The 16,080-nt window shown below is 39.7% G+C and overlaps 1 protein-coding gene across 3 annotated transcripts in view; it reads right to left on the reverse strand.

Annotated features, from left to right (window-relative positions):
• COL12A1 (collagen type XII alpha 1 chain) overlaps positions 1-16,080 on the reverse strand; it is a 114,372-nt gene that overhangs the window by 42,137 nt on the left and 56,155 nt on the right. For all 3 annotated transcript variants that reach the window (XM_087443785.1, XM_087443784.1, XM_087443783.1), the window contains 13 exons: positions 14,574-14,714; positions 13,319-13,444; positions 10,761-10,900; positions 10,375-10,507; positions 10,245-10,271; positions 9,754-9,896; positions 7,131-7,260; positions 6,562-6,701; positions 6,014-6,143; positions 4,421-4,563; positions 3,196-3,325; positions 2,380-2,522; positions 300-429 (listed from right to left, as the gene is read on the reverse strand). In XM_087443785.1, the coding sequence (XP_087299911.1) occupies positions 300-429; positions 2,380-2,522; positions 3,196-3,325; positions 4,421-4,563; positions 6,014-6,143; positions 6,562-6,701; positions 7,131-7,260; positions 9,754-9,896; positions 10,245-10,271; positions 10,375-10,507; positions 10,761-10,900; positions 13,319-13,444; positions 14,574-14,714 (1,656 nt within the window). The remainder of the gene's footprint in view (positions 1-299; positions 430-2,379; positions 2,523-3,195; positions 3,326-4,420; positions 4,564-6,013; positions 6,144-6,561; positions 6,702-7,130; positions 7,261-9,753; positions 9,897-10,244; positions 10,272-10,374; positions 10,508-10,760; positions 10,901-13,318; positions 13,445-14,573; positions 14,715-16,080) is intronic.

Here is a 16,080-nt window from a genome sequence, read left to right on the forward strand (position 1 = left end):
GATCCCGGGCGCGCACCGACGCACCGCTTCTCCGGCCATGCTGAGGCCGCGTCCCACGTGCAGCAACTGGAAGGATGTTAAACTATGATGTACAACTACCTACTGAGGCTTTGGGGGGAAATAAATAAATAAATAAAAATTATAATTTAAAAAAAAAAAGTTAAAATACAAATTCTGTTCTCCTACCATTTTGACAAAATTCATTGTGTAATATAAATGTTAATATAGTATTAATGTAGTATTTGAGATGCATTGGTAAAGGCAAAATCTAAAGACTATAAAAAGCATAAGACATTTACCAGTTCTTCCATTTCCTATTAGATGGCCACCATCTCCATCTTCGTAAACAGCAATAACAGTAATTTTATACGGAGTATCAGATTGTAGGGGCTGTAGAATTACGTTATTTCTTCTGCCTGGGACTGTGGTCTGTAAGAGAAGTAAATTTAAATTTATTATCAGCTAGAGGATTTCTAAGTCAAAAGACAATATTGTTTTATGTATTTCCATAAACAGTAATGGTTTCTTCATGTTTTCTTTTTGTTGTACAAAGCTCATGGCCAGGCAAATGGTCTACACTGCCTCTGTGCAGCGGGAGAGAATGGTTTTGGAGTCAGATCTGGGCTCAAATTCCAGATCGGCCACTTACCGGCCTTGTGATGTAGCATCTCTGAAGGAAATTGCGAAGCTGAAAGGTATTAACACCTACAGCACCTGAGGACGGGTTACTGAGTCCTGCGGCCCTCAGCAGGCGGTTGTCTTCCTCCGCCCTCAGTGGTTAAGCACTACATTTGCATGTACTCCTTCCACAACCAGGTACAGTGTACCCACGGTGGGCAGAGCATGGTAATAGCTGGGAATACACTGGTGAGCAAAAGTAGACTGTTTCTGCCCTCAAGAACATCCATTTGGCTGATACTAATTAGGTGAAAAAAATGGAAAAGAAGAAATGGAAAATACATTCAACTACTTCCGTGAAGAGGAAATGAACCAGATACATCTCCCACTCTCTCTCCCAGCCCCATGCTTTGCTTCTACAAACAACGGGCATCACTTAGGCCAGTAATTCCCAGCATAGAGTCCCGGATTACAAATGGTGAATTGGGGGAAGAAATTATATTTTTAATGTTTTCAGAAAGTGAAAGGAAATTGTGTATTTGTCCATGGCAAGTCTGGATAAACACTAAAGCATGAGCTTCTCTGCTTTGGCAAACTAAGTGTTAATACTGCTTATCTCATTTGGAGCAGAAACTCTAAACAACAGTTACATGTGTTTCTGGTTAATAAAAATGGGGGCTTGAATTAAAGCTTAATATATCAAATTCAAGAACATGAAATACTTTATAACATGGGGATAATGGAGGGAGAATGATCAAAGACAATGTATGTGGCAAAACTGTTGAAAACCACAGACCTAACTGCTTTACAATCAACATTTTGTGTCATCTTCTACTAACGCATCATGGCAATTAATCACTGAGCTTTAAGGAAAGTGGTGAGCTCCTCCATCCATAGCAAATGGACACGCACAGTGAGGGCCTGAAGAAGCTACAGGAAACCTGACTCTGGTTCCAGAGAGATAAAATTTGACACTCAAAAAGTCTGAAATTAATATGAGAGCATGTATATTCCAAAACCCTAATGGACTAAAAAATTGTTAAATTTAGAGAAAAGAGAGCCGAATTAGCACTGAAATATTTAAGGGAGATCTTGTAGAGGAATTGGATTTAAAGAAAGGATAGGATTTGGATAGTCACATCATTTGAACATTAATTTAGGTAGCTCAGAATAATATCACGTTTCAGTAGATTTAGTTCCTTTTGCATAATTAAGTGGTTAGATATGCATTTCATGAGATAAGCCAATTTTTCAATCTGTCTTTAGAACAGAAATGAGCCCTGGGGCACCCCCCATGGCCTGGTGGTTAAGTTCTGTGCTCTCTGCTTCCGCATCCCGGGTTCAGTTCCCGGGCGTGGACCTACACCACTCATCAGTCACGCTGTGACAGCGACCCACAGACAAAATAGAGGAAGATGGGCACAGATGTTAGCTCAGAGGCAAATCTTCCTCAGCAAAAAGAGGAAGATTGGCAATAGATGTTAGCTCAGGATGAATCTTGCTCAGCAAAATAAAAAAAAGAAATGAGCCCAAAGACATTGATTCTCTGTGATGTGGGAGGCTACAGCAGGCATATTTGGGTGGTCCCAGTATCATGTCAGAGAAAGTCATACACAATGTGACTGTCTGGGCAGTGACTGTCACACAAAAATCAAGGACTCAACTCTAATCACAGCACATTTTTAAAGAAGAAAGCTGAATTTCATCTTCCAACCAGGTAAGAGATTACAAAATGCTCAAATAAATGAGAACTGGACTCACATATTCATCAATTGGATCGCCAACAGTGGGAGAATAAATGATTCTGTATTGCTGAACTGGCCCATCAGCATGATCCCAGGCCACAGATAGGCTATTGGTTGTCTCCCCAAAGACTCTCAGATTTCTTGGTCCACTTCGTGGTACTAAATAAATAAAACACAGTAGAGTTAGCTGCCTGCCTGGGAGCATGGCAGACACAGGAGTGGAGGGAGGGATATAAAAGAACTGTACCCAGGTCACATCAAGGAAGTAGGCGTTTCACCATTCATTAGTATGCTTACTCCCTTATGATAAAATATATATCTCCTATGGTTTTAATGTGAAACCATAAACAGTGGAAAGTACTACATTTCAGAGCTATTGTTACATGCTAATCTTTCATTGGCACAGAGCTAGGTTTGAACCTAATGTACAGACTGAGAAAGAAAGGGACTATTTTTAACCACTATAACACCTCCTGTTCAGTGAAACATAGAGGCTGAGCCCTTGCATTTCCAAAGTGCTCACATGGTGAGAAGAGCTACCGCAGAGCAGAAGGGAAGAAACCCCTCCTTAACCTAAGTCTTGGATAAGAAAATGGCCAAACAAAGTCCACTCAGCACAGAGGGCAGTCATGGGCTCAAAGCTTTAGCCGAGAATGTAAATGTGGCTGAGCCCAGGCAGAACCACATGCCCAGTCCTACCCTCACCTGCACAAAGGTAGAGAAAGCTCTCACCACCTCTCACTAGCCACTCGCTCCCACTCCTCACTCACTCAGAGAGACCCTGCCAATCAAGTTACAAGGGAATGGGGTGGAGAAAGGATTTCTGTCTCACGCGTTCGGCCCTGGCCGGGGCTGGGATTGCCCTCTCCATCCGAGTAGAGAGCCACGATGTTCACAGAATAGGGTGTGTCCGGAATCAGCCGCTCCAGGTGCACCATGCGGGTATTTCCAGGCACCACAATCTGGAGGGAGGGAATGACAAATTCTGCCTGACAACAACCCAAATGCTTATCCAGTCTTTTATTAGTCAGCATAATAATGTTTATTAAAACAGCTGAGCCCAGACACATCAGGGGCCAACGTCTACGCTTCCTTATGAGATCTGCCCAAGCCACACCATTAGATGCGTTATCCCCAGAAATTCCCCCTCCAAAGAAAGTTAGTTCCTACTTGACCCTTAGAGCTTCAATTATCTCCCATTTACGTTTATTGTTAGGATTCTCAAATACAATGTCCAAGGCTGATGATAATCACCCAAAGAGCATCCCGACTATTAGATACACATAGGGGAAGGGACCCCACACTGGTGGGGGAGAGATTTTGTATTAAAATAGAGAGCTACTCCATGCGGTGGATAAAGGCAACATTGTCTGAATATGTCCCACCACACACAGGGACGTGCAAATCAATATTCTTACTGAACACATGTATCGCTTGGCACGTGTTCATCTTTGTTCAGCATCATTGTGTATTTTTGTAAAGACTTGTAAATTAAATTAGTCTATAAACTTACCTTCTTTTAGGTGTTCTGATACTATCCTTATTCAAATCAGTAATTTCCGATTTCTACATTACTAATCTACTTACAAAACTGAATAGTACTATGAATTGAAGATAGATTGGGCCATTTGTAAGAGCCAGTGCAAGAGAAATTAGATATTTTCATAACAAAGACATTTGTCTGTTACAACAAAAGCCCATATTGACAAGGTCCAGCAATGATTTGCATTTACTACTGGGGTTTTTAACTCATGTAACTAATTTGCATTTTCCCAAAATTCATTTTTGCTAACTAACCCCATAGTTAAAACACCTGCCTTAAATCACTAAAAGCAGTCATTTAGGCATCATACCCTGGCACATATGTGGTTTGCATTCTCACAGGCTACCAAACACGACACAAACACGAGCCTGCATTCATCAGGAGGTGAAGTTTCCATGAGACTCGGGGCCACACCAACAACCGACTTATTGTTCTGGGCCAGCAGCCATGGCAGGAGGCGCAGTACAATCTACAAAATTCTTCTGTTGAGCTCTAAGATGACAAAATCACTTACAGATTCCGAGGGTCTCGTGCCAGCCACAGGAGAATACACAACGCGATACTGCTGCACGGGCCCCAGCGCAGGGTCCCAGCGCACATCCAGGCTGTTGGGGGTAGGATTGTACACGTGGACGTTTCTGGCCAGTCCTCTCACCACTGAGGAAAGAAAAGCCAACGCACATTTCTTAAATCTGTTTATATATGTCGAGCTTTTGTTATCACCTCTCCAGGACTTACACTCTGTGATAGGATAAAATACTGTCCCCCTTAAACTTCTAATCATCTACACACAAAAGCAGATTAAAACTCTCCAAATCCAAATTTAGTCAAAGTTAGCCAATTATGGCCTTTGTCTATATGGAAGCAAAGTTGTTGCCAATAAAAACAAGCTAGAGGGGCCGACCCCGTGGTTTAGCGGTTAAGTGTGCGTGCTCCGCTGCTGGCGGCCCGGGTTCGGATCCCGGGCGCACACTGAGGCATTGCTTCTCCGGCCATGCTGAGGCCGCATCCCACGTACAGCAACTAGAAGGATGTGCAGCTATGACATACAACTATCTACTGGGGCTTTGGGGGAAAATAATAAATAAATACAATCATTAAAAAAAAAAAAAAAAACAAGCTAGGGAAAGTATTAGCACTGGGTCGGCCATAAAAGGACAGGGGACAAAGGACAAGGAACTGGAAAGAAGCTTCAGTTTTCCAGTATAAGTAATGGAGAGATAGAGAAGAGGAATTTTATAACATCTGCCTTCTAAGTAAAAACTGACAACAGCTATGAAGCCCATCTAATTCAGTCAGCGGGTTTCAGTCATCCATTCTTTCATTCACTCCTTCTTCATTCAACAAGTAGCTACCAAATGTCTTCTGTGAGTAAAAGAAAAGGCAAAAGGAGGGAGAAATAAAAAATACACTCAGTTCCCAAGTTACTGCTCCAGTAGGAACTTAGAAAAACATACAGATTAAATCCACATATTAACTCCAAACTCTAGTTTAGCTAATAACATCATCTTTCTAGACCACTAATCTTTTACCAAAAGAAGCCATCCATACCTGCTTCCTTTTAGCCATCAGCAAGTATATTTTTAAAGCTAAAGAAATATTCATGAGTACGCACAAAAGCGTTTAAGCAATACTACAAAGAATAGTAAAACCACTATAAACTGGTTTCTCAAGATGTTAATGCAAATGAAAGTACACAGATTTTTAATGCCAAAAAGCACTTCATCAGCAAACCAGAGAAATGTGCAACCAAGTAATGTGATGAACAGATTTCAACAACAGATGCAAGTTTATGAAGTACAAAGCAAAGCTCAAAGACCTCTTGTCAGTGAGAGAGAAGAACTGCAGAAGCACGCTAATAATTGCACACACATTTCCAAATCTTGAAATTATCCTTTCAGAAGAAGAATGCCATTATAAATTTTTTATTTCATATGCTAAAATATAAACAGTTGATGGTTTTTGAGACGTGAACTATGTGTAATTTTCATGTTTTTATTCTATCATTTTGAATTTTTCAAATTTTCTTTAATGGGCCTATATGGCCTGTACAATAAAAAGCAAAATGTATAACGAAAACCGTAAATATTTGTGCCTTCTTACTTACATGTCCTTCCAGTGTCTGCCGTGCGTCCTCCATCACCTTCAGTATACACAGGAACTACTGTAACAGTGTAGGGGGTGTCTGGCTGCAGATTCCTAAGAATGGCATAATTGGTATTCCCAGGGATTGGTACCTAAATATTTTAATAAAACGTAAAACACCTGATTTGAAAATCTTGTAAAAGAAATAATACTTCAAACAATATAATACTCAAAATACTAACTCAAGACCAAGTCAAGCAGCAAAGCTCTGTAATATTGGAATATAAGGAGATGCCCCTATACCATTATAAGAGGCTATAAAGACTTCTCCAGATCTCACACTCACTCGAGGCTCCACCCTTAGAACTTCCTGGAATGACTACTGCCCCCAGGCCCAAGACCCCACAATTCCCCTATCATCCAGGTACTAAGGCCCCTCTGTCAAGTTTTATTAAATGAATATGAACTCCTTCAGTGCTAAAACAAGTTGGTTAACTTCTTTACCTCTCTTTTAAATCATTCAGCTACAGTTTAAACAAGCATGCATTTTTCACTACAGGAAATAATTACCAGCTCCTCTGGACCACCTGCTGTTGGTACATAGAAGAGCTTGTACTGACGAGGATTTCCCTCTGCATGGTCCCAGCGAACATTCAAAGTGCTGGTAGAAGGGTCATACACTCTTAGGTTCCTCACAGTACTCAGAGGTTCTGAAATGCACAGAAATCACATCACTGTGTGATCCTGACAAGCAAGCACACAGGAAACACAGGTTCATTGATATCTCCCAGGAACTCTAGAACACAGCAGGCACCCCACAGCGGGCACCTCACAAATATTTGTTGATACAGTAGCAAATAAATGAAAGAATGTCCGTGATAATCCGGTACACATCTCATCTCTTCAGAAGATATTTTGGCCCCAGAGCATTTCTTTTATCCTCAAAAGTAATAAATGTCTTTCTCCACGAACAGAGACAGATAACTCCAAGCAAGGATATTAAAACAATATCATTTTTAAATGCATTTTAAAAGATCAACAAACCTCTATGTCACCCCAGTGTTTCCAGATAAGGATGTGACTCCACTCCAATGGTAGTTACTGTCGTAAAGAAGCTACAGGAGTCTGGGTTCACTTACTCGTCTTGCCTCTTCCCGTCATCCGACCTCCTTCACCATCAGGATACAGGGAGGACACAGTGATGGTGTAAGGTGTGTCAGGCTTCAGTTTCTGCAGGACCACACTGTTCTGCCGGCCTCCTATTGTGGTCTTGAGTAAAACAGGGATAAGCGTTAGCTTTGTTCTCTCCATCTCACTAACCTGTTAGAAAAAGCTCTTTCTACCAGGCAGCTGTTTGAGATCTTTGCCAAGATCTGGAAACACGTACCACAGTGAAGGTTTAAAATATGTCTTATGGTATAACTTTAAATGTAAAATATGCACCTTAAGTCATAAAAAGGATTCTAAGCTTTAAACTGCTGACCTCAAAAAGATATTTCTACTTGCTCACTGCAAGCACTGCAAAATTTCATCCAAAACACATTTCACAGATCTCTTCCCAAAAAAGGCATTAATTATAAGTGAGTTACCAAGGAATTTTAAGACAGTGAAGAATTGCATAGTATTAGAGGCTCTACACCATTCAATATTATTCTTACATTTTTACAGATGGTTTTTATTTGCTTTAGAAACACATTAAAATGATTCAGCAAAAGATCTAAAGCTTTTGGTGTTTCCCCCAAAAAACAGCCACTCTAACAGCATTAGCTGTGTAAACTACGTGACCGGACCCTTTGCCAGGCCACACTCAGGGGTTCCCAGTCATCTCCATAATACCAGCTTTGTGGTATAAAGCTTTTCAATTTCCTCCAATTATGAAGTTTGAAGTTTTTATTCACTGCTTCAGGCCATCTAGCTATCTTGTTGAAAGAAAATTTGTATGATTTGTTAACAGTCTACCAAATTCAGATGTTTATGCCATACTAATTAAAATCACATGAACATGGCCTACTGCCTACAGTGAGAGCACATGAGAGTGACTGGATGCGCTAGGACAGTCCAGATGTCCAGCTTAGCATCCAGCCACTCAAGAAGTCTGAGTTCTAGAGAAAACCTCACTGATCACTGAAGTCATCCTCAATATGAGCAAATTGAACTACAGCGGCTAATTTTAATAAATTTAATATTTGAGGTGATGAGAAAAAAGTATCAATATCAATACAAGCCATTTGATATTTAACAAATCTGACAGTATGCACTCAGCAGAACTAGCCTTACAAGTAAGCAGAGGGATATCCACCACCTACTTCTCTTACCAACTCTCCAAAATAATTCTAGCATCAGTGATTCATTACATTGATTATTTCATGGACTAGCATTAAAATGCAAATATCCCCAAGAATAACAGACCTTAAGAGAGTATCAGCTAATACTTTCCAGAGGGTAAATTTATGAGACTTTTTCTAATTATAACAAACAGCTGAGAGACAGTAAAAGAGACTCAGGACAGCAGTTGGAGGATCAGTATCCTCAAGAAGAGAAATGCTAAAGACAAGCTTCACCAGCTTTCAGTCTACCTGAATCTGGCCTGGTACAGACAAAAACAAGTTCTGCTTCTGGCATTAAAATATTAGTCTATCAAATGTGTCTTATCTTAGTTTATATAAAAGCCAATTGATTACAGTTGGCATTTAGTTTATTATTGACAACCCATTTAACTAAAATAGACAAATTCTCAATCCAAATGTATCAGACCACCTAAGACTAGTTCTATGGAAACCTCAAAAGACCAACTCAAAAGTCACATCAAAGTTCTGACTCAGCTAAACCCACTTACTGTGAAGTATCAGAGACCTTTAACCACTGCCAGCATCCACTTCTGCTAACATCTCTAAACTGGTAAGAGGTGTGACCCATTTGCTGGAGCTCAGCAGGTCAGATGATTAAAGATTAATAACTCATAACTCTCTAAGGCTATGTGAGGAAATATTATAGCCCCCCCTAAAAGTCAACAAAATACTGGACCTTACCAAAAGAGGTATCTGAAATAATTGAGGAAGCATCACCCTATCAGTATAAAATCACAGTGCTTCCTGACCTGACCTAGGATAATGTGTGCAGTTCTAGTCACACAGTTCATGAAAGCAAAGCCGGAAAAGGCTCAAAGACAGACAACTAAAGTAAGAAAGGTGAATGGACAAGGACTCTGTTAAATAAGGGAAGACTGGGAAGATACAGAAGACAGAAGCTGAGTTTACAGTCCTACCATCTTCCTCAGTAAACTCCATTTGCATAACTATAAAAATGATAAACAGTAAAAACTAGGTGAACAGGGGCCCAGATCTGGAAACATCAGATCTAGGAGACACCTTATGACATGCAAAAAATGGAAAAATTAGAATAAGGAAGTTTAGCAAACTTTCAGCACTTGATTAAGTTAGAGAGATATGGATTAAAAATCTAAATAGACTAAAAACTCTAGATATCTTCATGGAAAATCCAGCCCTAAGGGTTCTGACGGGAAGTATGGATGCCCCGAGGTGCATGCCTGAAGCTGTGAGGCTTCCATGAAGAGCAACTCTCATCTCCCACGAATGTCTACTGAGTCTCCATCAGGGACGGAGTCAAATAATTCCACCCAATACAGGAAATCTTGCATCTCTCAAAGTAGTAAGTATGACTAACTAAACATTGGGGGTAAAAGGCATTTCAGGAAGAAAGGTAGAAATTGTCCAAGTTATACTTTTTTCCAAAACAAATTACCATCTGCTCACTGCCCTCCCCTGTTGAAGGCTGGTACGAGATCCTGTATTTCTGCACACGACCACTAGCAGAATCCCACTTGACAGTCAAGCTGTAGGATGTCGCATTGTACACCTGCAGGTTTCGTGGGCCACTTTTTGGAGCTGAAAGAAGAGTGTTGAGAAACAGAGTAAGCACACAGAACAACGCCTCCCCTAGACATGCGTCCTTCCCAAGGAAATAACAGAACTGTAGACTCTAGGTGTAGAACTAAATCTGACTCTGTGATAAATGATGGTCAATGAATCTTAAATGACTCCTTAACAAATAATAGCAAAGCAAAGTTTTTCAAGAAAGATCTGTTTAAAAGAGGTCCCAATCAACCCAATCAACCTTACAATTTAAAAGCAGAAGGACTGTTTGCAATGGCTTTTGTGGTATTTTTCATTCATTCATTCATTCATTCATTCATTATTCGGTCATTCATACAACAATGCAAATTAAATTCTTACCTTGTGTTGTTAAGGGTATCAAACGCACTAAAAAAAACAGAATTGGGGGAATATTACTAATACAGCTATAGCTCCATTTTTTAAATTAATTTTAAATTAACAATGTGCTATTTGAAAGCTGAACACCTACGTGTGCGCTCACTGCCAATCAGATCATCACTTTCTGACTCATCCGGATAAATGGCAGTAACAGAAACTTCATAGAGAGTGTTCGGGTTCAGGTTTTCAAACACCAAAGTATTTTCATCTCCATTTAAGATGGTCTTAGGGAAAAAGGGAGAAAAAAACAAACCCACACAAAATTAAGCCACCACGTATAGCATACACCAATGGCAGTGTGTCGACATCATTTAGCCAGATGGTCTTCCTGCTTTGATGCAGGCCATGAGCTCAAATGTCACTAGCAGGAAAGGATACTTTTCTGGCAACAGGGGTAATACATATTTCAAACAAGATTCTCTATAATAAAATAGGATCTAAAAAGATAAAAGAAGAAAAAGACAGAGTTAACACTACCTCCATCTTATCAGAGCTTCCAGAAGGTGCCCAGGTTATTCTGTAGAGGGACACATCTGACGCTCCATGATCCCAAGTGCCTCTGAAACTCTCCGGTGAGACTTCAGTGATCTTCAGGTTTGTTGGTGCTGGCACAATGCCTATTGTGAGAAAAGGCAGCCCTGAGTTTGAGAATGTGATCTACAAACTTAATTTGATATAACAACACTGCCTTGTTTTATTTTAATCGACATGTAAAAACTGGCTGAAAACATTGCTCAGAACCAAATATCTTACCAATTCAGTTCATTTGAAAGATCAATATAAGAGAAAGCTCCAAAAACTGCAAGCATTGTATGGATATAATAGGTTACAATTTATACCCTATTAAAATGGTGATTTTTTTAAAGGTACTGTTTAGTAATACTCTTCTAACTCAGTGGTTCTTAATCATTTTGCATCTGAAACATTTTGAGAATCTAAGGAAAACCACGGACTCTTTCACACAGCAATACACATAAGCACAAACTCTGGCATATGACATCAGAGAATGCATGGACCTTCGTGGTCCATGAAATGTTATGATCTAAGTAATCCACGCATTAGCTTTTCCTAGAGATCACTAATCTTAAACACAATGTGAAGCAGACTGCACTGACTCTATCCAGAGATAGGAATAACTCTGGAGTGCTGGTGACTGTCTGCTAGAATCCCAATTAAAAGTCCCTCCATGGATCAGGCTCTCTAGTTAGTTTGCAGCACAAGCAATTTGGAAGGTCTGCCACCAGTCTTGAGCTTTCATTGTCAATTATTTCTCTATCTCCTGGTAACCCAAGCCAAGCACACAAAACCCAAAGTCATTAAAAATTTGTTTCCAACAATTACAATGAAAAGGCCCATTGAGATAAAGACAATGGTACCACTTTCATAAGCACACCCACAAGAGAAACCAGTTGCTCAGGATGCACTTTGGATGTATGTAAAAGTTATTAGGAAATCTTAAGCACTAAAAACATACATTGAAAGTATTAATTTAGTACACTAAATCACATGCTGTCACCAGTCTTTTTTCCTAACTTCTATTTCTCTTTACTATACCTGCTATGTTTATACAAAGCTGTCGGTCTACTCATATGCATCAATTTTCATCTCTAGCCACTAGCCCTTACCACTAAGAACTGATGCCAAGAAGGCAACTGAAATTGCTAAGAGATATCACATAGAAAGAAAAGAGCAGAAGTGGATACTGCCTGATGTCAAGGAGCAGGCTGTGACATTTGACAAGATGCCCTAATCATGTGTAGACAGCTGGGCACTAAAGGAGAAGCTTTTGAGCCTCTGGTGAGGCAGTTGCTGAATAGGAAGTAACAGTTCCAGACTACACCACTGATCCTACCACTAGTTTACTGGGCAGGGCGGGGTAAGTCATTAAATTCTCTAGACCTATGCTGTCCCCTATGGGACCACTAGCCCCATGGAGCTATTGACTACTGGAAATATGGCTAGTCCAAATTGAGATATCCTTTAAGTGTAAAATTAATACACACTGGATTTCAAAGAATTATTATAAAAACATAACGTGAAATATCTCATTAATAATTATTATACCGATACATATTAAAATGATAATATGTTGGATATATTGGGTTGAATAAAACATATTATTAAAATTAATTTCATCCATCTCTTTTTACCTTTTTTGATGTGACTACTAGAAAATTCTGAATTACATATGTGGCTCCCATTATATTTCTTCGGAACACTGCTGGCTCTACACCTCAGTTTCTTAAGCACTATACAATTAGGGAATTATGTGCTGAGCACTGTGCCAAGCACTGCAGATACAAAGTTGAACAAAATAAATGTCTCTGTCTCCATTAGGAGGGAGCAAGGGGAAAGTAGAACAGATAGTAAAAAAAGACCCACAGGCAATAGTAATTGGGTTAAATACTACGGCAGTACCATTAGAGGGAGAGAAACAGACATTCCTCGAAATGGCAGCAGAATGGGGCAGGGAAGGAGAGGCCTAGACCTTTCCACCGAGGAAGTCTCCCTTCCTAGGTAATCCCACAGCACACAATCTGAGTGCCACTTACCCACCTTCCTTACACAATCCCATGCATTGTTCATTCATTTTTTTTTATCTCCACATTGAAATCATCAACTATTGAGGGCAAAGATGCTTATATTTTGTTACCCCTGATAGCACATTACATATAATAAGATCTCAAAAAATGTTTGATAACTAATGCAACTTTTGCAGAGAAAATGTTCAACATACATCAAGAATATACTTTCTCCCCACCCCCCCTACACACACACACACACACCAGTTAAGTATCTGGAAGGTGAATTAGTGACAGTGGCTGATAGAATAATAGTAGGGTATAAATTATCAGGAAAGGAATGGACATAAAGGTAGAATACGGGAAGAAAATAAGTGAAAAACAATCTATGAATCCAAAGATTGTTAAATACTGGCAAAAATAGCATTAAGAAACAAAATGCCACAATAACTTCCATTACACATGCACGTGGTGCTGTTTCCCAATTATCAATAAAGGGTGGTCACGACTCACGGGTAGTTTCTTGAGCAGCCACTGGGGGAGACTCCCCCTCGTCATACACCGCAGAAACGCTGACAGTGTACAAGGTTTGTGAGACGAGGTCTCTGAGAGGGGCGCTGGTCCGGGACCTGTCCACCTCTACCTGTAATAGAGCGGTGGACTGACTTTTACAAAGCACTTACTTTGATATCTCTCTGTTGTTTACTATATCTCTCAGCACAAGACCATAAGAATTATGGTACAAAAAAAGATGTTTCCCAATTTGTATACGAGTCCAGGAACTGGAGACAGTTTAAATGTTTCCAAAGTGGAAAAAATGAGTGTACTAGAGCTTATCTGCCACTGTTGTTCAGTAAATAATGACTCCCTACAGATTCAAAGAACCTGATCATTTTCACCTGCCTCCCTTCACATCACTGCCTATTTCTTCAGGAGTGTTCTCCGGGGCATTATCTTATTTGCTTTGCACAAGAACCCTGTGAGACCCACTGGTCACTGTATCTCTTTGAAATCGAAACCCAGAATGAAATGAACGTGTGCACACGTATAAATTAGCTTTTGTATAATCCAAATGACCAGCACAGTCAGTAATTGAGTGCTTAGAGAAAGTATTTCTATCTATGCTATATCTATATCTATTGCTATTGCCTCTGAGATTCTGACATTAATGCCCCTCCACCAAGCATACACAAGTTTGAAACCCATTTGCTGGAGAAGCCCCCTAGTTTGCTCCCACTTTGAATCAGGTTGTCATGGAAATAGCTTTCTGCCCCAATATCATCTCAAAAAATGCCCACTGCTAAAGGGATACTCCTCTAACAACAAATTCATCTTTTCTCTCTGTCCTGCTGAACTGTTCTATCTTCCTATTATATGACAAACACCCCCTTTCTTTCCTGCATCCCCTTGCTAGCTTTTATTATTAGAAACATTATTATGACATTTTTTAGTAATTCATAAAATGCAGAATGCCATATAAGTATAGCATCTGAATGAGACGGAAATACCATCTAGATTCTATAACTTTATCTACTAAGGGATGATGTTTCCGAGATTAATATCACATAGCAAAACATTTCTAAACTAAATCAAGACAGTCCAATAGATTATTGATACTCAAAAATTGCTTTATTAATATAACAAGTTTTCAACACTATATTAATAAAGAGATAAGTATTCAAAACATGCTGTCATCTATAATTGTTTAGGTTCTTTTGATAAACCTACTAGGAAAACAAATATTTCCAAATCCATTCTAACCTCCAACCTACCTCTTTGACGTCCTCTTCTGGTGTTTTGTATCGAACAATGTATTTACGCACTTTTCCAGGCACAGGTTCCCAAAAGACATTCATGGTGCTGTGAGTCACATCTCTGAGTTTCAGATCTTGAGGTCTGGGTAAAGGCACTGGAGATGCATGAGAAATTAGGTTCAGATGAGGTTCTCAACCACAAAGCTCTAAAGCATCCAAACAAGCTCTCAAGAAGTGGTTCGGAGGAAACTTAAAGGTGTGCAGCAAAATAACCAAAAAAATGGTGATGATGATAAAAGTACTATGATTGTATCACGTAGAGCTGAATTCTTAAGAAGGCTTTTCAAAAATAGGATAAATTTAAATTTTTATTACAAATCTAACTTCTCATTTATATGTTAACCTTTTTCCACTCTATTTAAATAAGTTCTTACTTGCTGCTCAGCTATAATAAATATAATTCACCATAAATGTACAGTTCATGTTTCTTTATTAGATATTTAAATCAATTAAGACAGAAGACAAAATCAAAAGAGTTATGCTCCCTTAAGAATGTGAGAGAAAAACAAATGATTACAACAGTGAAGAATGAAGATGAGCAAAAATTAGGCATCCAATAAGCTTATAGGCAAATCCACAGAAGCCTAAATGGTTAGAAGAAAACCCAAACGATAAATTTTTACCAAGTCAAACAAAGCTTCACCTTAAAAAGAATGGGAAAAAGGATAACTAACGAAGAGATTTTCTTTTGTAATCTGAGACATGTCTCACTCTTTGTAGCTGCTCATTTGATCAATTTCCTTTGTCTTGCATTTCAACTCTGTACATCTTTCTTCCTAAATCTCTCTCTCCACCTCCATGTTTCTGCACCTCCATCCCTACAGTGTTTTCGTCTCTGCATCTCTCTGTGCCATCCCACCCTCCAGTGTCGTGGTACAGCCCCATATCCAAATCCATGACCCCATTTGTCTTTCATCCCACTGTGACTTTTGGATCTTCTCTCCCAGCACTCTCAGAACACATGTCTCCATCTCTGGCTGGTTCCCCACCCTTTCCATCTGCCACTACCCCATTTCCACAAAACCACCAGCTCCACACAAGGTCTAACGTATAAAAGATGGTTATTTGTTGTCAATGAATTTACCCTGCCCTGCCCTGCAGGGGCTCTTTCTCTTTTCTGCCTCATCATGCTTCTGTCTCAGTCCCCTTTCCTTCTTGAAGGTTCCTTCCAACTTCTTAATTTCCTTAGAAAAGTGGACTGAAACTCACCGAATTTAAGCCAAGTCATCTATCCCAGCATATCTACCTCAACAAGTATGAAACAAAACTACCACCTAGGTAAGGCAAGGGTCCTAAGAGCAATCATTGTCATTTTCAAAGAAATAGCATCTGAATGTTAGTGAGACAAACGAGAAACACAAAAGAATCTGATCAACATACACAAGTGAGGAGCAAACCACAAAGAAGTCCATGTGCTCTGTGCTGCTTTGTTTACTGATGCGTTCCCAACACCCAGCACGG

Source organism: Ceratotherium simum, chromosome 19, assembly GCF_057802395.1.
Source record: "Ceratotherium simum simum isolate JZ-2026a chromosome 19, ASM5780239v1, whole genome shotgun sequence".
Taxonomy (NCBI): Eukaryota; Metazoa; Chordata; class Mammalia; order Perissodactyla; family Rhinocerotidae; genus Ceratotherium; species Ceratotherium simum.